Source organism: Fusarium oxysporum, chromosome 11 (genome assembly GCF_000149955.1).
Source record: "Fusarium oxysporum f. sp. lycopersici 4287 chromosome 11, whole genome shotgun sequence".
NCBI lineage: Eukaryota > Fungi > Ascomycota > Sordariomycetes > Hypocreales > Nectriaceae > Fusarium > Fusarium oxysporum.
The window spans coordinates 1,800,762-1,825,933 of record NC_030996.1 but is presented as its reverse complement, the minus strand read 5'-3'; the positions used below and the strand labels follow the sequence as shown (position 1 = coordinate 1,825,933).

Sequence of the window (25,172 nt, the reverse complement as noted above, 5' to 3'; positions counted from 1 at the left end):
GCACACAGTCCGACCTTATCGGGGTGTCCACGCCGATAAGAACCGGCGGACAAAGAAATAACCGCCGGCGGGGAAGTGGAGATTCATCATCGGCTTTTCTATATCCCGATATCATCGGCCTTCGGTATAACCGTTGAACACTTATGAACTGCAAGTCCACAGAAATAAGTAAGATAAAATCCTTTCTCAAAGACAATCAGTCTCCCAGAGCTAATATCCAGCATCCGACTTCATAAGCCTCTTAAAATGTCTAAAACACTCAAGATCGCTGTTATCCCCGGCGATGGCATCGGCAAAGAAGTCATGCCGTATGGCGTCCGTTGCCTCAAAGCCGCAGCCAAGAAGTTCAACATCTCACTCGAATTCCAAGAGTTCGACTTTGCAAGCTGCGATTACTATGAAAAGCACGGCAAGATGATGCCTGATGACTGGAAGGATACTCTCCAAAACTTTGACGCCATCTACTTTGGCGCAGTTGGCATGCCCGACCAAGTTCCTGATAACGTCAGTCTCTGGGGCAGTCTTCTCAAATTCCGCCGCGAATTCGACCAGTACATCAATCTACGACCTTGCCGGCTCATGCCTGGTATTCCATCTCCCCTCGCAGGCCGCAAACCCGGCGACATCGACTTTTGGATCGTGAGGGAGAACACGGAGGGAGAGTACTCCAGCGTCGGAGGAATTATGTTTGAAGGAACAGAGCGAGAGACTGTGATCCAAGATACGGTCATGACGCGTGTTGGAGTCGATCGCGTTCTTCGCTATGCTTTTGATCTTGCGCAGAGTCGACCTAGGAAGAAGTTGACGAGTGCAACGAAGAGTAATGGTATCAGCATCACTATGCCTTGGTGGGATAGTCGCGTAGCTGAGATGAGTAAGAACTACTCTGATGTTGCGGTTGAGAAGTATCACATCGATATCTTGACAGCACACTTTGTCCAACGGCCTCAGATCTTTGACGTTGTTGTTGGATCAAACCTCTTTGGCGATATCCTTTCTGATCTGGGCCCTGCGTGCACGGGAACGATTGGCATTGCACCATCAGCAAACATCAACCCAACGGGCGATTTCCCCAGCTTATTCGAGCCTGTTCATGGAAGTGCACCGGATATCTACGGCAAGGGGATTGCGAATCCTATCGGAATGATTTGGGCGGGTCAGATGATGCTATCGCATTTTGGGTATGCAGATGCCGCTGCGGGAATGATGACGGCTATTGAAACTGTGCTGGCGAGTTCGGGAGCGGAAGTCAAGACTGCGGATATTGGTGGTAACGGAAATACGCAGACATTGGGAGAGGCTATTGAGAAGGAGATTCTATCAGGCCAATAAGACACGCCAACATATTAGCTATAAATAGATAAGATAGGAAGTTCCGCTGTATTCTTGGCGCACTGCCTCTCATTCTATCCTCATTGCGTTCTATGGAGGTTGGTTGCCTACACCACGAAATTGGCTACTGGGGCAAGCCATCAGTAGAAGCCCGCTGCACGAGTGTCGCATCCACCATGACAACGATTGACAACTAATGAAAGCTCCAAGTGACATACTCTTGCATGAGCTGAAAGGAAGTTGGTGGAATGATAAATCACCAGGCGTAGAGAACAGCCTCGTATTGGCCCATTCGCGCAGCTTTGCAGAATCCTCCACAGCCTGATCTGATTGCCAAGAACAAGTAATCAATGACTGCAGGAATCTGCGAGTGGCAGCCGTTTGCCTATCAAAAGTGACAGTCTAATCAGGATTGTTAGATAATGACATACAGCCACCATCGCGTCTGGTGTGGTGTTAGGAAGATGCATCGGGAATGAGGGATAAAACACGCCAATTTTTCATATTATTTGCACTCTGGTGTTGTTCCATGCTGCTCTTAACTAAGAGTCATCATGGCAGTACGAAGCTATTCTTTCTACTGATACGACGGATCTTCCCCCAGAAAGCCCAAAGCAACATATACTCCTAGAAGAAACAACCTCCCGGCTCCCTAATCGCTATGAATAATTTTGGGAGGCCGATTCTGTATCACTGCCTCACGCCGATACAGAGTCCGAACCAGCTGTATTGAAAGCCGCCCATGAGCAGAATGTCTTCCTCGAATCGCAACCACCATGCCCAAAACCATGGAAGAAATACCCAAAACATCGCTGGTGGCACAAGGTAGGACTACTGGGCCTCTTTACATTGATCACTGGTACTATGGTCATCTTGGCCTCATGCGCCATACTAGTGTTCCTTTGGAAAGGTGCGTAAATAACCCGAGATCGCGGCGAACCAGCCAAGTTTTGGAAAACCATCATCTTTCGTGATATGGCTGCGAAGGTCATTACCATCTGCTCCGCTGACATACATGTATCGATAGGCCTTCACATCAGCCTTGTAGCTGCGGCTGTCGCTGCTCTTATGCTCGAGACGACTGGCACCAGGTTTCGCGACATCGCGGCAGTTTCAATTCAACGAGCCTCGTGTTCAAGTCCTTACACAATCCTTCCTGCTTCATTGAGAGTTGATAGAGCCAGCGTATTTGGTGTGCTGCACGCTTCGATCATTATCATAGGGGCAACTATTCTAATCGCTTTGACGTTTACGTCCACGATAATGCTAACGGACCTGAAGAACGCCAATATCGCTGGACCTATGCAGGCAAAGCTTCTTCCAATTGAACTCGGACCGAATACTACCTTATCTGCAAATGGTGTTCTTCGCTACAGGTCCAGTCCTTTTGCGAAATGGCGATTTGGCGAGATGAAGTCTGGCGACGTTACCTCGACTGCCGAGATTGCCGACACCGGAAGTACATACCGTGCTCTTCTGCCCTATATGAAGGAGGAGTCTAGAACATCGTTGGAGCACTACACTGGGCCAGGGCTGGTGGGTAACTTCAGAACAGTCTGTTTCAGTCCTAGCCTCGAAAGGATTCACTTCGATCTTACTGCAAGCAGATGGAGCGTTCAGGCAGAGCTCAATATCAAATCACCGGAAAATGGCCCAAACTTTCTTAAAAGTGGTCAAAGAATGAATTCCGCTTTCAAGCCCTGCTACCAACTAAATGGAATTAAAGGGACGTAGCTACCTTGCCACTCTCGCTCTCTAACAATTACCACGCTGGTCCCCGCGGGGATCTTACAGATCCCCTCTCAGGCCGGAACTTCAGTTCCATCCCCCTGCTGCTTCTCAAGTCCAGTCCCACTCTGCTGCATGGATTTGGGCACCTAGACTTAGGTGGCGAGACGGACGAGAGCAAATCTATGGATAAGATTAATCAACTGAAAGGATTAAAGACAAATATGGACGGTTATTAGAAAATAGCTTCGTTAAAGAATGGTACCGAAGTGTTCAGTGTGACATTGTATTTTGTCGCGGATAATGCACCGGAGATTTACGAAATTACTATGACTGAGATGGCTATCTCATCTGAGCCCACAGTCGAGTGGCAGAGGAACGGCCCTTCGAAGAGTAGTCAGTAACTGCGGAAATAGCTTGGCATTGGAGTTTTCAACAAAGACTACAGGAGGCGACATATTATGCAGCTCGAGATCGAAGTGCATGACTCGAAATACTCAGAATCAATGACGGAGTACAAGAACTTTGCTCTTATCCAAGCGCTGTTGGGGTACTCACCCCAAGGAGGCTGGGCAATGACAAACTACAAGGATCTCTATGAGGAAGATTGGATCGCTTGGTGAGCCGCTCATGCTGTGCATGTCTCTCTCATCCAAAACATCCTGCGAGCGACGGGCGATCCTGCATTAGCCATACAGGCCCTTGCCTTTAGGTTTCACTCCATGATCTTCTACGACAGCATGGCAGACTTCGACCTGCAGTCACCACCATAAACTCAGCCGAGATGCTCCTCCCAGTGCGGTGGACGGGGCTAGACGTAGTTCTGGGCCTGGCCTTGGTCCACTTACTGCTACTATGCAGCACGATGGTGCTGTTACAATTCAAGACGAGGGCTTCTAGTCTGGGCAACGCTTGGCAAGCCACCGCCCAAGTTGTGTCGACTGAAACGCGTGCGGCCGTGGAGGAGGCGAGTGCGGTGAGGGATAAAGAGGTTGAGGCTTGGGCTAGGTCGTCGGTGTTTCCAGAAGGTCGTGCACTGTAATGATGTCCGATGTCAGGAACAGAACGGAGATCGTGGATCAAAAGATGTGAAAGACATCGGAAGGTTTGAAGCGTCGGGGTTCAGCTGTCTTTCTAGAAGGAAATTACGTGCATATCATATCGGAGGTTGTATATCATCTACTCCGTGACCTGAGTCATTGTCACTTCCTCCACTTGATTAGCGCTCTGATCGCCTCCCCTGAGCGACCTTGCCGCTGTGGGTATTCTAGATCTCATCTTCGGTCCATGCTGCCGATCACTTGCAATCTGGTTCCACCAACATGCACCTCTCGTTTATCAACCAAGGCTACATATAACAAAGCTTCCCTGTTGATGACTTTGGCTCATAATTCCCGCTAACCGGGGATGATCAGGATAGTAAATTCCCGCAGCGACATGCACGGTCCGCTCGAAGCGCTGGCCTGAGTTCTACGGCATCGATCATGATATCCTGACCAGTCAGACCGTGGTGATTTCTTGTCGGAACGACAACTTGCCTCGGTGAGACGTTAAGTTGGTAACGTGTGCGTGCGTTTTACTTGCTCATTGTAATTAAAAGGAAACGTGCCAGCGACTGATCATCCGGGATGAGCCGATTAGTACGGGGTAATTCAACGTCTATTCCTACAACAACCTCGAAGTGTCGTGATCTACGGAACGGGCCGGAAGTTCCGGTGAGTCGACGCAAAGTTTCCCCAGAAAGCCAAGCTGCAACTGTTTCATTATTGTTGTACTAACTCCATCTTCACTTAACAAGGAGACGAACAGCTCGTATCGTTTAGGCTCATTTCTTCTGAAGTGGCCTAAAATCAGGCAGTAGCCACAACATGTGATTAACAGTCAATGGTGTAGTTGTGCTGGGTAGCCCTGGTGGTCGGTTATGAAATGACTTTCCTTTCCTGTCTTTGCGTCAACAACTTGCTCATCGTGCGGGCAAAACCATCATACGCCAAGGAATTCCTTCACTGTGTCAAGAAGTTGCTAGAACGATGGCACGAGCTTCAAAGGCTAAAGTAACTGGGTAGATCCTAGGACGCTTGGTCTCTTATAATACGCTGGGCTAAATAGAGTTTGCACCACGGCACATTTATACTAGCATGCGACCTTCTCATCGCGGCATAGCGGAATACCACGTCAACTTTGACATCCAATTAGACCCGTCATTTAATGACGCAAACACGTCTCAAATCCGGTGAGGTAGTGATATTTCAGGTAATAAGAAAGTAATAAACTTTGTGGCTTTATGTCGCCTAGAATCTCTCGTGTTCTTCGCGGGCTAGTTAGTACGAAATAATCGGCTGATTTTCTATCGCTTATCTGGTAGCAGGTGGACCGTTGGGGGGACCATCTCGCGACGATTTCCAAGAACAGACCAGTTTAAGCTGCAGGATAACACATGAGGAAGTTACCAGCAGACTATGAGTTCAAGGTCAACAATCTCCGACATGTTTCAGATTTGCTAGCCTGGAACGAAATACTGTAGTTAGTATTGATGCTATGACCATCGCAGAGGCCATGTAGTTGGGCATCATTATACCACGAAAAGGCCAGAAGTTCTTATTTATAATTCATAATAAACCAACAGAAGAGCTCTGAAATGCAACGCATTCAGTCCATCATCAATCAGTCAAGCGCCCAAATGCTTTCAACAATGTCAGACCAGACCTTTCTAGACTCAATTCCTCGGACATTTGACCAGACGTCTTACCAACCAACCCCATTGGCCATGGATGCAGCCATCAACGGCGCCTTTGACGCTTTGGACGACATCCGTTTCGACCTTCAACCATTCACTGTACAAGAAATTCTCCGGGAGGATTCGGCGACCCTCGAACGACGGAGATTCTCGTGGGAAACTCCGTCAACATCTTCATATCATGCCATTTCTGAGGATACATTCGCCAGCGATGAAAAGTCACCGCTCTATATTTGTTCTCCATCCTCTGTGGTTTCGAGGGCGCATGAGCAGCTTCGTTCCATTTTACCAGATGACATCACTGGAACCTTTGTAAACAGTTACGACAGCAACAATCAACGGGTACATAGGTGGCTCTCAAAGCTCCCTGATATTCCATGGCTGGACGTGAGTTATGTTGATGTAAGCCTATCAGCCTTGTCAAGAATCACGAAGGATGATCCTAATGCGCACTGTAGGCCCTTCAGGAAAGCACCGAGGACGAACCCTCATGGGCGATAGATATTGAACAATCAAGAGAGCCTCTGCCTGGAACCGAGGGTCTTTTAAATTACCTGGACTTCCTAAACATATGCTATGATAGCATCCAACCTACAAGTCCAACAGGCGAATATGTAGACTATGGAAAGCCTGAACTTCATGCCGCGACGGATCCGACAACAACCCTCGATGCATACCACCTGACCTTGCTGCAAATCGACTCATCTTCCCCTTTCACCACAACAATTGGCCGGAAGTTTCGACCGTCGATGCGACGACGGTACCCTCGGGGCTTGGAAAAGGAAGCCCGTAGAAGTATTAGTCTGGTAGCATCTTCGAGATCTCACGAGTGAGGTCATGTGCATTTAAAAGGAGCGACTACTGTACTTTTATTTTAGTGAAGACATTATCTTTGTATTACTTAGAAGAACCTTTATAATAGACAAAACTTGCTTGGAACATAATTAAAACTGCCATGGCCATGTTACCGACTTGGAGGATGGAGTACTCATGACTGAGCCTTTTAGGCCTTGAGTTCAAGCTTGCTCCGTTCTTCCCTTCCCCTAGCCAGCGCTGCACACCATCCTTTAAAATGATAAGAGGATAATACACGAACAGTCTAGAACCAAGCCACCATCCAGAACTTCTTTAGCAAGGAAATTCTAGCCAATCATACGTTGTTTGTGACTGAAGTTTTGTCGTCCGTGCTAAATGACAAACGGTGAATCTCGGGTCCCCGTGCACCCGGGGTTGTCATCCCGTAGCCTCCCCAATCGGCACAACAATGAGCCTTGGCAATCATTAAGAGTATGCCGTGGCATGCAGATCTATCGGCAGGTAGATCAGGGGGATTTATGATAGCTCGGTAGCTAGTACTCGATGGGTCAAGCGTGAATATAGTGGCGGTTCGGGATGTGGGTTAGAATAAAACGCAAACCCAAACAAGGTAACACAAATAGATAGGTAGTGATGTAGGAATCACTCGGATGAACATGATGAGTATTTCTGTCATAGTAAGTTTTCTTGCAACTCTCTGGGCGCTCTGCTACACGTCTTATGCAGAAAATGGAGTATCGCGATCCTACCGTATGTGTTCGCAGCCTAAAGTTTAGCCATCGCCAGTAAGTATTTCTATAGATGCCTCCTAAAATAAACCTTCCGAAGTCAAGCTGTTTCGTACTACGTAAATGTCACCCGATTCTGACTCGACTGGTGAGTGTCATGGCGAGTTGACGTAGTCTCTACAGGGGGGAGAGAAGATTCCATTCCCCGGCAAGGATTCCCCTGGTACGGTTGACGAGATCGCCCGGAGACGCGGCTCAGGCATACAATAGACTTTATATCGTGTTTCACGGGGGTAACCGGAACCGAGTGCGATAATCGCTGATTAATTCTTTGCAGGTCTCACCGTGACGGGAATCTGACACAGCACTCACCGAAAATAAACCTCATTCATATATCCGTTCCAAGGCTCTCGTTTCTGTATAGAAACGAGGTCAAATAGGTGATTGCAACATGTTATTTCATGGTTTCGAGTATGCCCAGCTGTAAGAAGTGAAATAGAAGAATGTTCTAAGTCTATGAATCTGGCCATTGAACATTGAAGGGTTCATATTCGACCTTTCCCCAGTATGAAATGACAGGCTGACTAATACAATGACACAGACTACTAGTCATCCAGATCTATTCGCTGAAGCATGTATTTGTCGCAATCCAATCACCAAGGTAGCCTAAAATTAGTCTAGCACCTTTCTCCCCTTGATAATACAACCCGCGTATCGAGGTCACGAGATGAAACAAACCGCGGTTCTGGGACACGCTCACAGATCATGTAAGAGGCACTTGCGCTGAGCTTAGTGATAGCGTGGCGTTGATGCAGCGTAAATTGACATATAAGGGTGCGCTAAAATGCCCTTAACATGTCGCTATCCGCGCTTTGATAGCAAAAGTGGTTTCACTAAGGCTAGCTCAGCCCGTCAGTAGTCGCTCGGCTTGGTAATGTGCCAACTGTAATTGCGGTCAAGACACTGTAATAAGCTTTTTAATATAATTCACAACGGGCATTCCGAAACATCATCCAGATACTTAAACTCATGGAAGAATCCATAGATGTTCCATGACAAACATCGTCATTCTTGAACCATCATAATGAGAAACCAGAACTTTTACTCCCCTTCTAGCGAGGATATGCCAGCTCCTCTAAAGTTTCCTCGTCGCACATCATCCTTGCGTAACAAGCGACTGCTACCTCACATAGTCACTACCACCGAGCCTGGATACAACAGGCAGTTGTTCACACTCCACGAATGCGCCGACGATGCTTCTCGGCCTTACCATAAACGGAGCTTCTCACTGGATTCATCGCGGACGCCTACAACTCCTGGCCCCATCGACTCGCCGTACAGTGATGTAGCGCTTACACTGCGCATGTTTTCAACTTCATACGTCATGACGAAACCGCAAGGGAACTCTGCAAGCTACTTCGAGAGTAACGTCAGCAATACTCGCCAAGCATTCAATCCCAGCCAACAGAAGCCGCAAGGAAAAGTTCAAAATTGGCTTTCCAAGCTTCCCAGTCGAAAAGATTCGCCCTTTGGGGAAAGGAGGAGAGATGACGAGGTGAGCCGAATATTGAAGTCTAAACAGCCCTGCCTTGTGACCAATGCTTCTGTGACGTCTATTGGAGTTCAGAAGCAATTTCTGGATCTGGATCCGGAAGAAGACGACGAGTCTGAAAGCTCCGATTCCGAGGATACAGGAGACCTTGATAGCTACCACGAGGCTCTGTTCAGATTATCGGGCACAAGAAATGATTCCAAGCCAACCTTTCGGGCATCGATGCGACGCCAATTTCCAATCGACAGGGAAAGAGAAGCCCATTTGAAGATGTTTTGATGAGAGAAAATGAAGTGCCGAAAAGTATCGAAAATTATGCGACTGGGTTGGAATAGAATATTTTTCTCTGGGTCGGGTTAGGTTAAGAAGTTGCAGGCTGTCAAGACGAGTTCGATGTCCTACGGAATCACGGTGTCACTAGACTATTTTGCCAATCAATTAGATCACTTCATAAACTGACAAATCGAGCTTTCGATAGACTAAGATCTAAGGGGAATGAAGTCGCTGAGGCCTAAAGAATAAAAACACCTGCACTTGAGTGCCAAGAATCGACCTCTCAAATCACGTCACCAAGAACATGACAAGCGACTCATGAGCGCACAATAAAAAAAAGTTTTACATTTAACTATTAGCCAAATGAGCCAGAGAAATCATGGCAAAGCGATCAGTGATCTCGATTTGGGCCCTGGCATGACCCCTGACAAGAAACGGTGAGCGCGACGCCGATCATGCATTTTGAAGAATATCATGAACTTCATGATGTTGCTTACGTTTAACAACGCAACGCCCAATAGAACATCAACGAAATGTTTGAATGAGTGGATCATCTTAGCAAATAGCATCCAACAGGTTCTTGGCAATTATTATTAAAATATTTTCTTTGTTGGAACCCTGACTATGGCGTTTAAAAGGCACCTCTTGGCTCTGGTCTTGTTTTGGGAACCGAGCCCTCCCGTCTCATCAATCAAGTACGTACTTGATGATTGTTTCTAGAATAAGTGTTATCGACCTTATGGAATCGAGACTAACTCGCCTACCAATCCCTCGTCAAGCTGCTCTCCCTCCAGAAGAAGGCTACATCACTCGCTGAGAGATCACCCAAACCCAGATTAAAAATGCACGTTTACGTTCACAGCGCCAATCCTTGGTTGGATGGCCATGTACAAGAATGCATCAAACGACATGTACCGGATGCTATCTGTCATAAGAATTTTACCGATATTCCAGAGGATGCGGATACTGTGTATCAGCTTCTCAATGGATGGGAGCTGAACCATCACTTCGCAGTGCTAAACAGAGCTAAAAATGGACTCCTCAACGCATATCCCAACAGCGATGCGTTGGCCCGAAAAGATCACATGGCAAGCGTCGTGGATTACTGGATCACGAAAAGACCTGAAAGCGTCCTCAAAGGTCACAGCCCTGCTACAGTGAAGCTATCACTCGACTATAGCGAGTATGTCGAAGATGCGCTAACTGCAGCCGATGATTTAACTCTTCTGTACTCGCTTGAAGATAACGAAGCAAAGGACTCGTCGGAACGAGATTGGTGGATTCTTAAACCTGCCATGATTGACTGCGGCCATGGTATCCGGATATTCAGCACCATTGACGAACTGGCGGGCAACCTAGAGCTCGCTGCTGACATCTCCGAGGAGGATGAAGAGAGCGAGGAAGACGCTGAAACGCCGGATACAAAGTTCGAGAGTGACGACAGCGCTGAGGGTTTCAAGCCAAGTCTGTCGGCGCCTGGACTTGACTCACTGGACGCCCTAATCACAGCAACTGGAAAACTCTCCGTCAGCGGCACAAACAAGATACAAGATTTGGTCATCGACGAAAATGAGCGCATTCCATCAGCAGTTCTGCGAGAATTCGTTGCACAGCAATACATCGTCAACATTCCACCCATCGATGGTCGAAAATGGCATGTCAGAGCCTACGTCCTCTCCGTCGGACGTCTAAAAGTCCACGTCTTCAACGAAATGCTGGCTTTACTAGCCTTTGACGACTATGAACCTCCGTGGAAGAACCCCAGTCTCAAATCATCGTTGACCAACACTGCGCTGCAAGATGAAGAGGAGTTCACCAGCAAAGAATCAATGCGGGACTTTTGGAAGATCGACGATCATTTACTTCCCGGTGATTGGAAGCAAAACGTCTTCAATCAAGCTTGTCAAATCTCAGGGGAGTTACTTCGTGCAGCCGCTCACACAATGGCTGATAAGTTCACACCATTGGATAAATGCTTCGAGCTGTTCGCTATTGACTTCTTGATCGATTCCAAAGGAACGGCGTGGTTATTGGAAGTCAACGAAACCCCTGCATTTTACGAACAAGGTTATGCGGGCGAACTTGCGCAGCGGCTTATGGAGTCGTTGATCTGTGTGACGTTGGAGCATATAGGGATGGCTGATATGGAGAGTGAGAAGAATGTGCAGGCGAGGGGCCGTATGGTGGAGGTTTTGGATGCGACGAAGGAGTTGGCGAAGAGTAATATTACGGAGATTCTGCCCGGTGCTTTATAGAAGGGATTGAATCAATAGAGGTTGTGTTTTCTTGAGGCAAGGCTGCAGACTAGGTAGAGAAGCGGTGCTCTCTAGCTGACGAGGGACAACTCCAGTAAGAGCCTCATAGGCTAGACTGTACTCTTAGCCTAGAAGTTGAATTTATGAATATTTTCCTCACTTTATTAAGACCTATAGTGATTTCCCCTAATTTATGGTAGAGTCTCCCTAGATATACCACACATTATTAAACTTTAGTATGCTTATCATACACTGCCTAGACTCAATCTTGGATAGACAAACGGGCAGTGTCACCGCGATCTCTCCTGCTTTGTAAGTACCTCTCTTCCTTCCTGCATCATTACACGACTTTCTTGTTTTTCTCCCTCTGGATTCTTCTTTTCCTTGTCATCATCATCAATCTCATCTTCACTGTTCATCTCTAGCAAAATGAACTACGCCGCGAATTCCTCATCGCCATCTATCAATGCCTTCGAATTCAATACTCAGGACACCCCTCGCATCATCCAAGCCATCGGCTACTCACGATTCAATGCGAAGTATCTTCCTGGCGCGATACACCGCCCAACCAAATATCCTACTGCCGTGCTCCGTTCGCTGGAATCGTTCGCCAATTCCAGCAATCGTCCCCGGCCCAGCGGTGTCTTCGGTCGTCATCCCCTGCCCGTTCGGCGTATTCTTCCGTGGTGCGACGTGCAAACCCTCTTCAATCTTCGACAGACGAGCTTTCGGCTACGAAAAATTATAAGTAGATCCCTGATATACAAGAGCATCATCAGCGCCCTTCATCTGTACCATGCGATACTCGGCACAGGATATGCGCAACGTGTGCTGCTCATTGAGTTTTGGGAAAAACTCACCACAATGTGGTGTGACTGCTGTGGCGAGTTCGCTATGCTCATCAGCATCCCTGAATGGTTGCGACTTTGCCAGAATTGCGTCGAGAGAGGCGTACGATATGATAATGGCCTAGACCGGGAACTCGGAGTCTCTAAATTTGTACGATTGAGCACTTTGGCAGAGTGGTTACCTCCAGGTTTTGCGCTCCCTCCTTCGATGTGGCTCCTGACAGTTGGCTTGAAAGGCTAGAGGCATGATGTCGTGGAATATGGCAGCGTCAAACGGCTTGACGAAGGAAGGCCACGATCATGGAAGAGCTTGGCCCAGTTCAATTACTTGGTGACAAGCGCAGTGCCCTACATGGATCCGGAAAACGATGAGACAGAGTCTGGAATCGCGTGCAAGGGGTGCATTTGCGAACCCCCAAAGCGGCCAAGAAGACAATACGGAATTGAGAGAGTTTATAGCCGTGAGGAATTCTTGGAGCATTTCCAGTGGTGCTATAAAGCGCAGTTGTTATGGCAAGCTTATTGTCAGGAAGGCTCAAGCATTCCCATCGACACGACAAATTTTGCAGTGATTCAAGCAGCGATCAACTCGGTTCAGACAAATCAGACAAACGGTTAGCTTTTACCCCTACTAATGGAACATTGGTTGAAGCCAAAATATGTGGTTTGGAGTTTTCCTTTGCCTGTTACACTCTTTCTCTTTTCCTTCGGTTTCACGAGGCGTTTAGAGAAAATTGCTACCTATCAGAGTTGACGAATAGATTGTTTAAAGGTTTAATGCTATTATATGTACACACAAAGATCAAGTGTCAACGCCATCGGGCTACAAATTGCCGACGTCGGTTGAGAATTAATGAGGTTTCCAGATGCTTCCAAGACCAGACTCACATACAGAATGAGCTGAGGAAACACAATCCAACCATGAGTCAAGAAGTCATGATTTAGCAAGAGGCGACGCTGGGAACGTTCTTGCAGCTATCATACTTCTTACCACCAGTGACCTGGACATTCTGCCAAGTCCAGCCCTTGCAACCAGAGCTTCCGCAGACGATAGCAGCATTCTTGCCGCTGGAAGAAACACCGTTCTTGCCCTTGATGTTCTTAAGGGTGAGGCCAGTGATGGGGAGACCGCTGGTGGGCTCGCCGTGGAGATCACCGCCGTCGTAGTTCTGCTCAATGAGGATGCCGTACTTGGTGATCTTGGAGAGGGTGATGTCGGAGTAGGTGACCTTGTTGACCTTGCCGGTGGTGTTCTTCATGGTCTTGACGCGGATGCCGTTGGCGGAGTTGGTGACCTCGGAGTTGAGGAACTGCACGTTGTCGACGATGTTGTCGTCGCGGCCGCCGACACTGCCGATGGAGAGACCGTGGCCACCGTGGCAGTAACCGTTCTGGAAGATGATGTTCTGTTGAAGTCAGTGAGTTGTTTTGAGAGAAGTTCAGGAGCGACTGACCTTTCCGGAGTTGACAGCAACACAGTCGTCCTGGTTGTAGACCTTGGCGCCGGTGATGGTAACACCAGTGGAAGAACCGATGTCAAAAGCATCAGTGTTGTGACCGCCCTTGGTGTCACCATCCTTGTTATCAAGAGTGAATTGGTTGATAGTGAGACCGTTAACACCGTTGATGCTGACAGCCTGAACGGGGGTGTTCTTGACATAAAGATTGTTAATCTTGGAGTCAGTGAGCTTATGAGCCGCAAAGAACTTGGGCTTATCCTTGCCACTGTTTCCTCCGTTTCCATCCCACCATCGCTCACCACCAGCGTTAAGCACAGCACCAGAGCCCTCAACGGTGATCTTGTTTCCAGAGATCTTCATAAGAGGTCCCTTCCACTCCTTGTAGCCCCAGGTAGTAGTTCCCTTGAAGATGACCTTGGTGTTGTCCTTGAGCTTGCTGAGATCCAGAGTCTCGCCACTGGGGACAGCGACGTTGTTGAGGACGATGGTGGCGCAGGCGGCTTGCGACTTGCTGGCCTTGGAGGCACCGTCGGAGCCGGAGAAGGTGCAAGATGTGGCGCGCTTGGCGTAGGCGTGCACGTCGGGGGCTTGGGTCACCGCTGGGGCGGGAACAGCGATGGCGCTGCCGGCCAGGGCAGCGAGGAGAGCGAAGCCGAGCTTGGTCATTTTGAATTGTTGTAGAGAGAGAAGTATGTAATGAGTGACGAAAATAAACGAATGTACTTAGTGAAAGAGTAACCTTTGACCGGCAAAAGGAATGTGATGATCTTGTGTGCTACATCACTTCGTCTTCCGTGCTACCTATATGCTTATATATTCCCCGAATCTTGAATGCCCAGCCAAGCGGTTACCCGTTATATCCGAGTTTCTATGTTTCCAGAAACCGCCCTATTCTGCGTATTCTATGGAACATAAATATCCTCCAATTACGAATAGCGCCGAGACTGTCAACGCGGAACGAGTTAAATGAGAAGGGTGACTTGAAACTCCATTCACCAAACATCACCGTCTGTACGCGGGCTCCTCTCTCTGCAATTGGGACGAATTGCGTGTGGGGACCTGGCCCCTGGGTTGACAGGTGGAGCAGCAGAGGCCGATTATCCGGAGTAGCGCGATATGCCGTTCTTGGCAAATCGGGAATGTTTCCGGTTCATGTTTCAGGTTTGACTTTGGCCAGAGAAAGAGCCTCACTGAGTTAAAGGTCACTTAGGTTCAATGGTTAGTTTCGTGTTAAACAAGTGTGTTTAGAAGTATGGTGAGTTCAGTTTCAAGATAGGCTCTTGTACACGAATGCGACGTTGCATCCGAGGTAAAGGTATTGGCCTGGTGTGATATAGATATCGGGGGATAAGATCGTATAACGGTGAGTATCCTGGAAAAGAAGTTGCTAACCCGTACAGGGCTCTCCCTGCTTTCGTCCGAGGTTCATATCCGTATCCACGGCGGTGGTACCCAACCCGCTTACATCTCTGTTCTCATCAAGTGATGCCCCGACTGCGGTGGCGTCGAACTTTCAAAGTAAGCATATAATTTAAGTATTTGCCCGCGTTAACTACCATACCCTATGGGACGTAGACTATGACATAGAAGTTCAGCGAAGTGGAAAAATCAAGACTTGGCTGCATACTGGTTCGCCAAGACATCACGGCACTCACACGCGAGGAAATAAGCTAAAAGGCCAAGGAAAAAGTGGTCAGACGTTGGGGCTGATTATCTTATATTTATGGGGTCGTGAGATTACGATCCTGCCAAGACTGATACTCGTCGGCGACGTCGGCGAACCATAAGACATTGAGTATCTGAGACTTCTGGGCATTACCCTATTCTCTCGCTACTATACTTGAGACTTGTTGAGATCAGTCATCTGCGGCGTAGTGACAGCGATGAAGCAAACGTCATTCCTGTGTCTGGTTCCGATCAGTAATCTTTAACTGTTCCTCCGAGACAGACTGTCACACTTCCTCACTTTGCAGTGAGAAACGGGTTGTAAGGACCCAAAGTCCTAAACATGCATACGCCAATCATGATAGTGTCCTTAGCGGTTTACATACCTACATCTTAAGGCCTATCACAGGCCTCGAACGACCATGATGTAACCATGAGCGAACCACGCACAAGTCTTCCCATCAATAACAAGGCCACGGACTTTCTCCGGTGTGAGACTGGTGGCCTATGCTTTCTTTTTCCTATCTTGTCTCATCTCATCGCTTCTTTTTCCACATCGCTTAAAGATATCTATCGTCTTTTGGTCCACACTGTGCTACTAAAACATCCATGTGCATGCTGCAACGGAGAGATGAGCAGCAGTAGCCCCGAGCCAGTGAAATCACACTCGGAGTGACACCGAGAGAGGGAAGCGCTTAGTTCCTTCATTTTTGGTTTCTGGGTTGGCTTGTGTACCACGAAAGGTAGCGGCCAAAGTACCTTGCGATGCAGGTCGCCACGAAAATGTGCTTTTGCCTGACGGTGTCCTTTAAGGACATGAGGAGATGTGATAGGGATTGCAATTTCTGTATTGGCGCCACTGCTTTTAGATTCAATGCATGATGATCGTGAGGCGTCCCTAAATGAATCATCGCTCGTCTCCCTTTCCCTCACTGCTCGCCTCACCATGCATCTATGGCTGTCGTATAAACATTGAAACAAGGAAATAGGCATTGTGACTGAAGTAGACATCTCAGTAATACATGGAAGAGCTGATTTATAGCACCTGGTTGCTCCTTATGAAGTCTTCACATTTTATCTTTCCAGGCAGTCTCGCGGCAAGAGAATTAATTTGCCATACTACCGTTATCTTTACCCGTCGATGAGGTCTTCCTCTCATTCTTAGGAACAACCTATTTCCAAGGCCCAGCACAATGGAATCGTGTTATGGAACTAGATCCTTCCCTCAGTTGATCGATCTCCCTGGTGCGTGGCATGGGAACCAGTTCTCCGACGAGTCAGAGTACGTATACAATCTCAGCTCCCAGGAAGTTGAGGAAATCGAGAACGCTCTATGTCACTTCAAAGGTTGGTTCTCTATATACCATGCAGCAAGTAGGGTCTGATTTAGTGATAGCCCTTGGCCTAGATGGGGACTTGATCTGCCGGCAGAACTTTCCACTTCCGACGGTTGGGAAAAGACTTGATCGTATACGGCTAGATGTTCATGAGGGGAAGGGATTCGGTTTGGTCCGAGGAATAAATCCCTTGGACTACCCCGCTGAGGACTTGACGATGATGTACCTCGGTGTTCAATCGTACATCGCCAACCTTCGAGGTCGACAGGATGAGAAGGGAAATATGTTGGGTAATATACATCAACGGAGTACTGCACATGGGCGCTGACCATGTTTGACTGCAACCCATATCGTAGCCGACAACTCTTCTAATCTTTCTAGTCAGCATCATCGCCACTCGACATCGGAAATCGTAAGTGTGACTCTTGAAATTGAGACTATGGCTGGTAACTGAGCTTTTAGACGTTTCATAACGAGGAGTCCGGAGACATTGTGAGCTGGCTGACACGGAGTACCGCAGCCTCAGGCGGGGGATGCATCATCGCTTCAGGGTATGCGGTATACAATATCCTGAATCGACACCACCCCGCATCTATCCGCCAGCTTTCTCAGCCTAAGTGGGTTTTTGCAAAGTAAGAACAGCAGCTAGTCTCTATTATAAGAAAGATCTTTAATAAATGCCATATAGCCAGGAAGGATATCCCAGACCGCTATTCTTCTATCACCGCAACAGAATCATGCTCAACTTCGGCCGAGTCCCTCTAATTGGCAATGCGATCCATCCGCGCCCGGCTCATCTACCGCGAATTTCCATGAAACGGTTTAAAGCGCTGGAAGACATTGAACGCGCAGCTAGAAAAGTCCAGTTGGAGATCGAGACGAAACCAGGTGATATTCATTTTATCAATAATCTCTTCATTCTGCACAAACGTGATAGCTTCAAGAATGGTGACGGGGTTGGCGAGAAGAGGCATTTGGTTCGGATGAGGCTTCGGGATGATGAGCTGAGCTGGAATCTACCGGAGAATCTGAGAAAGGAGTGGGCAGAGGCGTTTGGTGCAGGTTTAGATAAGCTTTGGCATGTTGATCCTATGCCGGAAGGTTACTTTCCTTTGAGATCATATCCGAATTAGATGGGTCAGGAACAGGGTCGTAAAAGAGAACAGGAATACAGGTTAGAAGGATCTATATATAGAGTTATATCTATAGAATACGGATAGAATAACTAGGCTATTGGCGTTTTCTTTTTCGGACATACATAGCGCTCAAAACATCATTGTAGTCTGTCTTTGGACACGCTATGTATATTCATCAGAATCCAAAACATAAGATATTGTGTAGCGATCTGCGAGCATCGACTTAGTCACAGATAGTCATTTCCACGACTCAGGCTATTATAGATACTTTGTGTTATTAAATAAGCCATCTTGAGTAACTCTTTGATGCAGTGCTCCAAAATGGGGTCGTGATGCTGACCCCACATTACCTCACCTGGAGACCCCTCTCTTGGGAGCCCACCTCGGATATAGCTCATCTACACCCACTCAGCAAAGGCATCACACAATATTACTTCAATCCTAATTACCGATAGACATTATGACCGCAACCATCTCTCACGAGTCATTAAACGCCACACTCACAGGTCTCAGGACCTCGGACGTGATTCAGTTTCGAGGCATTCCGTATGGCCGCGTTCCTCGACGATTCGCTGCGCCTGAAAAACTGGACAGGTATCCTAGATTTCTTGATTGCACTAACTTTGGGTATGGCCTCCTACTTCCAATATTTTAAAGCTCAAAATAACTGAAACAATCAGACCTCGATGTCCGCAAGTTGCTGTTGATGTCGGACATTTGTTGCGCGTTCCTCCAGATCATACATTCCCACATGAGCCGGAGGATGAGTTCAAATGCACCAATTTAGATGTCGTATTGCCTGACAGGGGCCCTGACGTAATAAATTCCAACTTGCCGGTCTTGGTCTGGATACATGGTAAATTCTACGTCGAACCGTTACTATCAGAAGCTAAACATGGGACAGGAGGTTCACAAGCCGTGACGTTTGGAAGCGCTGCATCCGGAGTCTGCGGTATGAGCCTAGCTCAAGTGATTGCGCGAACTAACATGTTCCATCAGACATGAGCAAAATAGTGGCTGATTCGATCCGTTTGGGAAAGCCAATAATCGCTGTATCCGTTCAGTATCGACTCAATGTCTTTGCTCTTGGCAATGGAGGGGGGCCTCCGAACCTAGCTCTTCGCGATCAAGAGCTGGCTTTGCAGTGGGTTCAAGATCATATTTCAGGCTTTGGTGGTGATCCGGTACTCAAACATTCTAAAGCTAGAAGAGCAATGGGCTAACAAAACGTGCAGGATATGATTACTTTAGCGGGCGAGAGTGCCGGGGCTATTTATTGTCACGCCCACCTGGTTGCAAATGCGCGCGTGCGACAAGTCATTCTATCATCTGGCTCATTGTTCCTGTCGTCACCCCAGCCTTGGCATTTGGTAGCAAGTTTTCGGGACAAGGTTACCGCGAACTTGAAGGACCTGGATCAAACGCTCGATTTGGAAACTGCATCTGCAAGTCAGGTTGTTGAGGCGGTCAGAAGATCTGGCGTACAGTCATTTTTCCTCGAATGGGAAGAACCCTTCAATGCTTGGCATACCAAGACAGGCAGTGCAGAGAGATTACTTCTCAGCGACGTGACGAAAGAGGTTAGTAAATGATGGTCATCAGATGAGATGGATACTAACGTGTAAAAGGGAGCCATTTACCAAGCAGGAGTATGGGCAACAGACCCCAGCGACATAGCGACAGCCTTTGATGCTTCCGAGCAATATGGCGACGAGCTCAAGAAGTTGTATCATGTCTACCCCGACCGACCTTCATCCTGCAAAAATGGGGCATTGGATTTTATCAACGACTACAAGTACCTGCTACCAATCCAGTGCCTCGAGAAATCCTTCAAGGATGCAAGGAAGCCCGTTTTCAGATGTCTGATAGACGAAGCAAATCCATGGCAGCCTTCAAGTGGAGCTCATCACGCCATCGACCTTGTTCTCTTGTTCGGAGGCTTCGATCTGAGTTTCTCACCTAGTGCTGAGCGCGTTGGTCAGGCGATGCGCGAGGCGTGGATCAAGTTTATTTCCGGGGAGGAACCGTGGCCTGAAGCCACGGAGAAGTATTATGGTTTTGGTCCCCATGGGAGTCTAAAGACTCTTGAAGACTGGGAGATTCAGTCACGGAGACGCATTGGACTAGCAGAGAAGTTGAGTGAGATGGAGAGTTCGTTCTTGGATAAGACATCTCGTGGGCTCGCGGCTGGGAAAGTGAGTTTGTTGAACTGATACAATCGTTTCAGGATAATTATCTGGTTACTACAATCTGAGGATTTAACGCTATGGGTATTATTATTATTCCTTCCTGCCCCCTCGAATTACATTCAGCCTCATAAAGATGCCATCAAAGACCGAAAGCGTGATCGTTTTCGTGCCGCCGGTTGCTTGCGAATCGTGGCCAGAAGAGCCATAAGACTTGACACAACAGTGATGTCAAACAATGGCGTAGAGTCATTTGGGAGAAGGAGAACTCCGTGGCTGTAAGATGTAGGTAGTTCGCTCTCAAAGCCATGGTGATGATAGATCGCTAGTATCGAGCCATCACCTTCGCCTTGTCGATCTAGGTCCACCAGTTCATAGCGCAGAGGTCCCTTCTCAGCTGGATGAACCTGCCAGTCACAACGGAGCGCTTTCGAAGGCCCGTGATTCCCGGACATGCTCATGTATGGGTACCGGATGATCCTTTTCTTCGTTTCCTTCTCTGGCAAAGGGTAACATTCGTGCCCAGTGAGTTCGAACGAAGAATCTCCCGTGTGTATCTGCAACTTAGCACTCCTTTCTCCATCGATCGGCGATGATCTACAAACATCAGTATAAGCTTCTCCTCCCCACACGTATCAAACTTACACCTCCGCATCCAAAGGGTCTCGACCCATAACTCTCTCGTGAATAGAGACACTAGCGTCGACGTCTACCAGGAACCGAGCGTTGTCACCGGCATGATATCCGCTAGGCTTTCGAAGAAGGCATAGCTCCACCTTGTAACTCTCCGAGCCCATGGGATTAACGCCCACTTTTTCGGAATATTCCTTCGAGATGTCATATATCGCGAAATGAGAGATTGTGTCGTCATATTTTGGGATGTAAAGCGCTTTGGTCAAGTGCGAGGGCACGTGGGATATTATGTCAAGCATCGTTGCGGTGCTGCGTGGACCGTGATGAAGATATGCCGAAGAAATGTCAAAAGCCATCGGGAGCAAGATAAAATATTGATTTATATTCTGTGGTAAAAAAGCCGTTGGAAGTTGTCTCCAGATTTTAAACTCCAGATAAGGAAAATAAAAGAAACCCCATTTTACCAAGAAACCTTGTGACGTTTTATCAAATCTACATGTCATGATCAGACGTTGCCAAGATAAACTAAACAGTTTACATAACGTACATAGCCACTCGTCACAATCACAATTACAACGGACTTTTCCTGATAATTTCTAATGGAGGATGGAATTGGTATGTCCGAGTGGGGCTGACATGTCCGATTTTGTCGCCACTCAGAAAACTTCCTATTTAGGTACTAAGGCACTGAGAATGGGTGACTAAGAATAGAAAAGTCCGATTAATCGGGGATGACAAGTCCGATTTGGAGGAAGCATCGACGTGTGAATGGCTTCGAAATCGGATTTGGCTGGGACGGAATTAGATGTTTTGGGGCTTAATAAAAGCCACGGTCCCATACTTTTTCACCGTTGCATTGCTGACATTGATCGGATGATAAGTTGACACTGATTCACTTGCTATTAGCAACATTTCAAGAATCGTCTATAATTCCCAGGATTCACTTGATCATTCATCCCATCTTGTCACGCCACAACTCAGCAACTCCATCTCGAATTCATCAGCATGTCCACCAAAAAGTCGATGCGGTCTATCATGGCCAGGATCACAGGTCAACACCGACCTCGTCTCACAATACGGTACATCTTCCAGCCCCAGCTCTCTGACCCCTGGCTGACCTTGCAGACCGGACTACGATTACGTCTTTGTCAGTGGAAACGGCGAAGATGCAAAAGGCCAATATCTTCGCGGAAAGCTATCTCTCTTCGTCCCAGAAGGACAAAACATTACCAGCGTTCAGCTAAAACTGACTAGTCGAATGTGGCTTGGGTATGTTCACCCCGAAGGTTTGATGCTGACGGCGGGAGCTAACGGTTAACGCTTCACAGAGATCACAAGGTTGATGCCGAAGAGGCTGTAAAGTGGCAACGGCGTGAAAGCACTGTTCATCAATGGGCGCCATTCAATGTCGTCGATAAAATTGGGGAGCCTTTTAAGAGTGGGAAGAATTTTGAGTGGCCTTTTGAGTTGTTCATTCGAGGTGATCAGGAGGAATCTTTCAAGGGTTGTACGCGATGTAGTATCACATACCTCCTGGAAGCCTGGACGGTTGATGAAAGTTCATCGGACAGCTTCAAGACGTTTTCGCCGCTTCGAATTATTCGCACACCAGGTTTCTCATCATACGAACTCATGGATCCGACGACGGTGCAGGGGAAGTGGTCAGAGAAGGCGGAGTACAACGTTTCCATCCGACATCGCGCGATTGCCCTGGGAGGACTGATTCCTATCGAAGCTCACCTTGCGCCGCTCAATCCGACAGCTAAGATCACAAAAGCCAGGTTTTTCTTGCGGGAAAAGCACGATGTGGAGAACAAATCTGATGCAGAAAATCCGGGCTATGAAGGTCAACGGATAGTGACGGAGTGGCCGTTGGAGTTGAGCCACGAACCTCAGCAGCGGTGGCAGCAATGCTTACACCTCCCGATCGCTGTGAGGAACTGCTCACCTGACTTTTCAGTCTGCGGAGTTTCTATCACGCATACGCTACATTTTGAGGTTACGTTGACCAACAATGGCGTCACGACAGAGGAGGAGATCTCGATGCCTATACATCTCTTCATCTCACCAGAGTTACCGGTTAACGGATGGGGTGTCTTTGTGAGGGATCATGTTATTGCAGCAAAGGAGGTCAAGAGCCTTTTGGCAGAGGGTATCAGTGTTCCGCCGAAATACTGCAAGGGGGACTTTGTGGTGGAGGATTATGAGGTTCCACCTCCGGCATATAGTGAAGCATGATGGGGATAGTCATCAGATGCGAGGAGTTATATTAGATGTATTTAGTTTTTAGATTATACCACGGATATGGGTCAGCGCCTGCTTTACCTATGATACCAAAATTCATTACTACCAATTCATCAAGTCATCATAGCCGTAGCATCATCAGTTTGTGGGGTGATGTAAGCCGAGTCCCAGAGTTCCTACTCCAGTTAGTGAACCCTTGAGAAGCTATAGTGAAAGCTCATTACTTACCCAGTCAATCCCATCGGGTCGAAACCAGTCGACATTGGTAGCCCAGTCCTCGAATCTAAGCTCGACATCTTCTGGCAAGAAAGTCGGCGCAGGATCTCGCTTTGAAAGATAAGATCTACTTAGGTTAGTCTCCATTGATTCCGTTGATGATAGACAGTCTGGGACGACGTACCGAAGACAACGAATTACGCGATAGACACTTGAACAAGCTGGACTTTTCATCTTAAGCGCTTCCATTCGAGTTATAGCAGCGTCGATAGCAAATATGTGCTCTGTGAGATCAGAGTCATCAGGCATGTCCAGCATGCATGACGTAAGCGCGACAGCTCCATGAAGTGCATTACAACTGATCGCGCCCTTGACGAGCCAGCGATAACACTTCAGCCGCGGGAGTTCGTAAAATTGGTGATGGACATCAAGTAATGCGAGACCTGACTTGATACACTTATCTCTTGACTCAGCGCGGAAATGACTCGCTTTGGAGCTGTGAAAAGGCCGATGAAGAAGGAGGTAGAGTTGATGCGCGTACGTTTGGAGCATGCACCAATGAGCATAGCCTGCTGTGTTGAGAATACTCCGGCGACCGTTTACGAGATATGCGGCATCCCATTGCAATTGCTCTTTCGCTACAGCTGTGTCATACTGATGCAAAATCGTTGTGTTGAGTTTGTCATCACCGGAGATATGAGAGCAGATTTGTGTAGACAGTTGGAATAGTCGAACCTGAAACTTCAGGAGTGAGGTGTCAGTGAACTCGCATGGTGAATCCTTGGGCGATTGTTTTATACTGTGTTCTTGGATGTCTTTGTCGTTGACCCATGCCGGCATTGTTGCTTTCATGTTCAACAGGAACGTGAGGTCGATGTCTCTGAAGCAGAGGGCTTGGTAGGTATGGATGATCAGGATGCCTGCCCAGCAACGTCGACGTCGCTCTTGTTCAATACAATTAGGCCCTTCGATATCCGTATGGCAACGCAGGGCAATGGCGATGTTGAGTGCACTGCCGAGAAGCGCCCAGCCATACTCTGGTCCTTCATTATGAGATATCATATGAACCAGGATGAGAAGAGCCTCGAGCGTGCTGAGATCATGGCGAACCAAGAACTGATCTTGTGATAAGGCCGTCATGGCCGCATTTCGGTATTTTTGTGACAATACCGATAAATCACGAGGGATGGTGGTGTCCTGCCATAACACAACAAGCCCAGCGTCTGTTGGCTCAATGGTCTTGAGTGTCAATGAGATGATAGCGAAGAGAACGGCCAGCCATGACAGACTCGTCTTCTCTGGGGCTTCAAGGAAGTCCAAGTACTGAGTCTGGAATGTCGGGCCGTGGAGAATATGGAACAGTGATGAGAGTGTTCCGAAATAGCGGCAAACCAAGTACTCAGTCACAGAAGTTGGGGGTAAAAGCGCAAGCAGTTCGGTGATTGGAACACAAGGCCCAAAGGACAGAGTAACCGTCGGGTTCGGTGAGTCTGGTATAACACTCCTCTCGACAGATGGTCGACGCAGAATGTGATCCCATCGCTGTTGTATCGGCTCAGGCGTCGAGCTCGGAGATGACACTATCTCTGTTACCTCCACGGATTGAACCTGTACTTGCTGCTGAGGCACAGAGTCAACAACCTCAAGCCTAGTCCTCCTTCGCTTCTGCGGACCCGTAAAGTTTGATCCATAGGCGCAAGAATCTTGCCAGCCTCGTTTGAGGCACGTCGCACACGGCAGTCCCCGGTCGCATTTCAGCTTGGAGTGTCTGCAGGGATCGCAGTTCAAGGGTTTTCTGGGGCGTCGCTTCTGGACTTGGCTGCGGTTTGGGGAGCTTGAACTGCTCGGACTTAGTTGCTCCATACTAGATGAGTATGCGAGTGTGAATCGGTAACGGGGAAATTTTGTTGTGATGTCCGAGAATTGAGATTGAATGGTTTGGATGAGAGTAAGGCCAGAGCAAAATCGGAGTCGGAATCGGAAATCGGATTCAGGCTGATGTGAGTGATTGATTACGTGAGGTTTT

At 47.9% G+C, this 25,172-nt stretch overlaps 12 protein-coding genes across 13 annotated transcripts; 9 read left to right on the top strand and 3 right to left on the bottom strand.

Annotated features, from left to right (window-relative positions):
- Positions 1 to 149: 149 nt before the first annotated feature.
- FOXG_10057 (D-malate dehydrogenase) lies at positions 150 to 1,377 on the top strand. The gene has a single exon (XM_018389299.1). The coding sequence runs from the start codon at positions 247 to 249 to the stop codon at positions 1,330 to 1,332; it is 1,086 nt and encodes a 361-aa protein (XP_018247535.1). The 5' UTR covers positions 150 to 246; the 3' UTR covers positions 1,333 to 1,377.
- A 930-nt stretch (positions 1,378 to 2,307) lies between these two features.
- On the top strand, positions 2,308 to 3,683 carry FOXG_10056 (uncharacterized protein; the record flags this gene model as incomplete). Its single annotated transcript, XM_018389298.1, has 2 exons — positions 2,308 to 2,868; positions 3,477 to 3,683. 2 exons carry the CDS (start codon positions 2,308 to 2,310, stop codon positions 3,681 to 3,683), a joined length of 768 nt encoding a protein of 255 aa, XP_018247534.1.
- Positions 3,684 to 5,548: 1,865 nt separating this feature from the next.
- FOXG_10055 (uncharacterized protein) lies at positions 5,549 to 6,630 on the top strand (the record flags this gene model as incomplete). Its single annotated transcript, XM_018389297.1, has 2 exons — positions 5,549 to 6,184; positions 6,256 to 6,630. The coding sequence occupies exons 1-2, from the start codon at positions 5,699 to 5,701 to the stop codon at positions 6,628 to 6,630; spliced, it is 861 nt and encodes a 286-aa protein (XP_018247533.1). The 5' UTR covers positions 5,549 to 5,698.
- A 1,712-nt stretch (positions 6,631 to 8,342) lies between these two features.
- FOXG_10054 (uncharacterized protein) lies at positions 8,343 to 9,172 on the top strand (the record flags this gene model as incomplete). Its single annotated transcript, XM_018389296.1, has 1 exon — positions 8,343 to 9,172. The coding sequence occupies exon 1, from the start codon at positions 8,426 to 8,428 to the stop codon at positions 9,170 to 9,172; it is 747 nt and encodes a 248-aa protein (XP_018247532.1). The 5' UTR covers positions 8,343 to 8,425.
- A 638-nt stretch (positions 9,173 to 9,810) lies between these two features.
- Positions 9,811 to 11,508, top strand: FOXG_10053 (uncharacterized protein). The gene has a single exon (XM_018389295.1). The coding sequence runs from the start codon at positions 10,009 to 10,011 to the stop codon at positions 11,419 to 11,421; it is 1,413 nt and encodes a 470-aa protein (XP_018247531.1). The 5' UTR covers positions 9,811 to 10,008; the 3' UTR covers positions 11,422 to 11,508.
- Positions 11,509 to 11,850: 342 nt separating this feature from the next.
- FOXG_20211 (uncharacterized protein) lies at positions 11,851 to 12,510 on the top strand (the record flags this gene model as incomplete). Its single annotated transcript, XM_018400473.1, has 1 exon — positions 11,851 to 12,510. The coding sequence occupies one exon, from the start codon at positions 11,851 to 11,853 to the stop codon at positions 12,508 to 12,510; it is 660 nt and encodes a 219-aa protein (XP_018247530.1).
- Positions 12,511 to 12,933: 423 nt separating this feature from the next.
- FOXG_10052 (polygalacturonase) lies at positions 12,934 to 14,627 on the bottom strand. Its single transcript, XM_018389294.1, has 2 exons — positions 13,724 to 14,627; positions 12,934 to 13,675 (listed from the first exon to the last, which is right to left on the bottom strand). Exons 1-2 carry the CDS (start codon positions 14,393 to 14,395, stop codon positions 13,211 to 13,213), a joined length of 1,137 nt encoding a protein of 378 aa, XP_018247529.1. The 5' UTR covers positions 14,396 to 14,627; the 3' UTR covers positions 12,934 to 13,210.
- Positions 14,628 to 16,587: 1,960 nt separating this feature from the next.
- Positions 16,588 to 17,864, top strand: FOXG_10051 (uncharacterized protein; the record flags this gene model as incomplete). Its single annotated transcript, XM_018389293.1, has 5 exons — positions 16,588 to 16,741; positions 16,791 to 17,039; positions 17,088 to 17,143; positions 17,194 to 17,363; positions 17,420 to 17,864. 5 exons carry the CDS (start codon positions 16,588 to 16,590, stop codon positions 17,862 to 17,864), a joined length of 1,074 nt encoding a protein of 357 aa, XP_018247528.1.
- Positions 17,865 to 18,264: 400 nt separating this feature from the next.
- FOXG_10050 (uncharacterized protein) lies at positions 18,265 to 20,205 on the top strand. Of its 2 annotated transcripts, XM_018389291.1 has the most exons (6): positions 18,265 to 18,494; positions 18,548 to 18,723; positions 18,772 to 18,819; positions 18,867 to 19,051; positions 19,103 to 19,447; positions 19,496 to 20,205. In XM_018389291.1, exons 1-6 carry the CDS (start codon positions 18,328 to 18,330, stop codon positions 20,078 to 20,080), a joined length of 1,506 nt encoding a protein of 501 aa, XP_018247526.1. In that variant the 5' UTR covers positions 18,265 to 18,327; the 3' UTR covers positions 20,081 to 20,205. The 2 variants fall into 2 exon arrangements, with proteins under 2 accessions (XP_018247526.1, XP_018247527.1); XM_018389292.1 differs by having other exon boundaries at positions 18,265 to 19,447.
- On the bottom strand, positions 19,526 to 21,224 carry FOXG_10049 (uncharacterized protein). The gene is made up of 2 exons (XM_018389290.1): positions 20,699 to 21,224; positions 19,526 to 20,650 (listed from the first exon to the last, which is right to left on the bottom strand). The coding sequence occupies exons 1-2, from the start codon at positions 21,187 to 21,189 to the stop codon at positions 20,182 to 20,184; spliced, it is 960 nt and encodes a 319-aa protein (XP_018247525.1). The 5' UTR covers positions 21,190 to 21,224; the 3' UTR covers positions 19,526 to 20,181.
- Positions 21,225 to 21,510: 286 nt separating this feature from the next.
- FOXG_10048 (uncharacterized protein) lies at positions 21,511 to 23,050 on the top strand. The gene is made up of 3 exons (XM_018389289.1): positions 21,511 to 21,765; positions 21,812 to 21,955; positions 22,015 to 23,050. The coding sequence occupies exons 1-3, from the start codon at positions 21,692 to 21,694 to the stop codon at positions 22,922 to 22,924; spliced, it is 1,128 nt and encodes a 375-aa protein (XP_018247524.1). The 5' UTR covers positions 21,511 to 21,691; the 3' UTR covers positions 22,925 to 23,050.
- Positions 22,931 to 25,081, bottom strand: FOXG_10047 (uncharacterized protein). Its single transcript, XM_018389288.1, has 3 exons — positions 23,331 to 25,081; positions 23,159 to 23,273; positions 22,931 to 23,106 (listed from the first exon to the last, which is right to left on the bottom strand). Exons 1-3 carry the CDS (start codon positions 25,007 to 25,009, stop codon positions 23,044 to 23,046), a joined length of 1,857 nt encoding a protein of 618 aa, XP_018247523.1. The 5' UTR covers positions 25,010 to 25,081; the 3' UTR covers positions 22,931 to 23,043.
- Between the last annotated feature and the right edge of the window lie 91 nt (positions 25,082 to 25,172).

Coding starts and splice junctions, on each gene's coding strand:
- FOXG_10057 (XM_018389299.1), top strand. CDS start 247: ATGTCTAAAACACTCAAGATCGCTGTTATCCCCGGCGATGGCATCGGC.
- FOXG_10053 (XM_018389295.1), top strand. CDS start 10,009: ATGCACGTTTACGTTCACAGCGCCAATCCTTGGTTGGATGGCCATGTA.
- FOXG_10052 (XM_018389294.1), bottom strand. CDS start 14,395: ATGACCAAGCTCGGCTTCGCTCTCCTCGCTGCCCTGGCCGGCAGCGCC. Junction 13,676..13,723: donor TTGCTGTCAACTCCGGAAAG/GTCAGTCGCTCC, acceptor TGACTTCAACAG/AACATCATCTTCCAGAACGG.
- FOXG_10050 (XM_018389291.1), top strand. CDS start 18,328: ATGACCGCAACCATCTCTCACGAGTCATTAAACGCCACACTCACAGGT. Junction 18,820..18,866: donor CGCTGCATCCGGAGTCTGCG/GTATGAGCCTAG, acceptor ATGTTCCATCAG/ACATGAGCAAAATAGTGGCT. Junction 19,448..19,495: donor TCAGCGACGTGACGAAAGAG/GTTAGTAAATGA, acceptor AACGTGTAAAAG/GGAGCCATTTACCAAGCAGG.
- FOXG_10049 (XM_018389290.1), bottom strand. CDS start 21,189: ATGACATGTAGATTTGATAAAACGTCACAAGGTTTCTTGGTAAAATGG. Junction 20,651..20,698: donor GACCCTTTGGATGCGGAGGT/GTAAGTTTGATA, acceptor TGATGTTTGTAG/ATCATCGCCGATCGATGGAG.
- FOXG_10048 (XM_018389289.1), top strand. CDS start 21,692: ATGTCCACCAAAAAGTCGATGCGGTCTATCATGGCCAGGATCACAGGT. Junction 21,766..21,811: donor CGACCTCGTCTCACAATACG/GTACATCTTCCA, acceptor CTGACCTTGCAG/ACCGGACTACGATTACGTCT. Junction 21,956..22,014: donor ACTAGTCGAATGTGGCTTGG/GTATGTTCACCC, acceptor AACGCTTCACAG/AGATCACAAGGTTGATGCCG.
- FOXG_10047 (XM_018389288.1), bottom strand. CDS start 25,009: ATGGAGCAACTAAGTCCGAGCAGTTCAAGCTCCCCAAACCGCAGCCAA. Junction 23,274..23,330: donor CGCGTAATTCGTTGTCTTCG/GTACGTCGTCCC, acceptor TAACCTAAGTAG/ATCTTATCTTTCAAAGCGAG. Junction 23,107..23,158: donor GACCCGATGGGATTGACTGG/GTAAGTAATGAG, acceptor TAACTGGAGTAG/GAACTCTGGGACTCGGCTTA.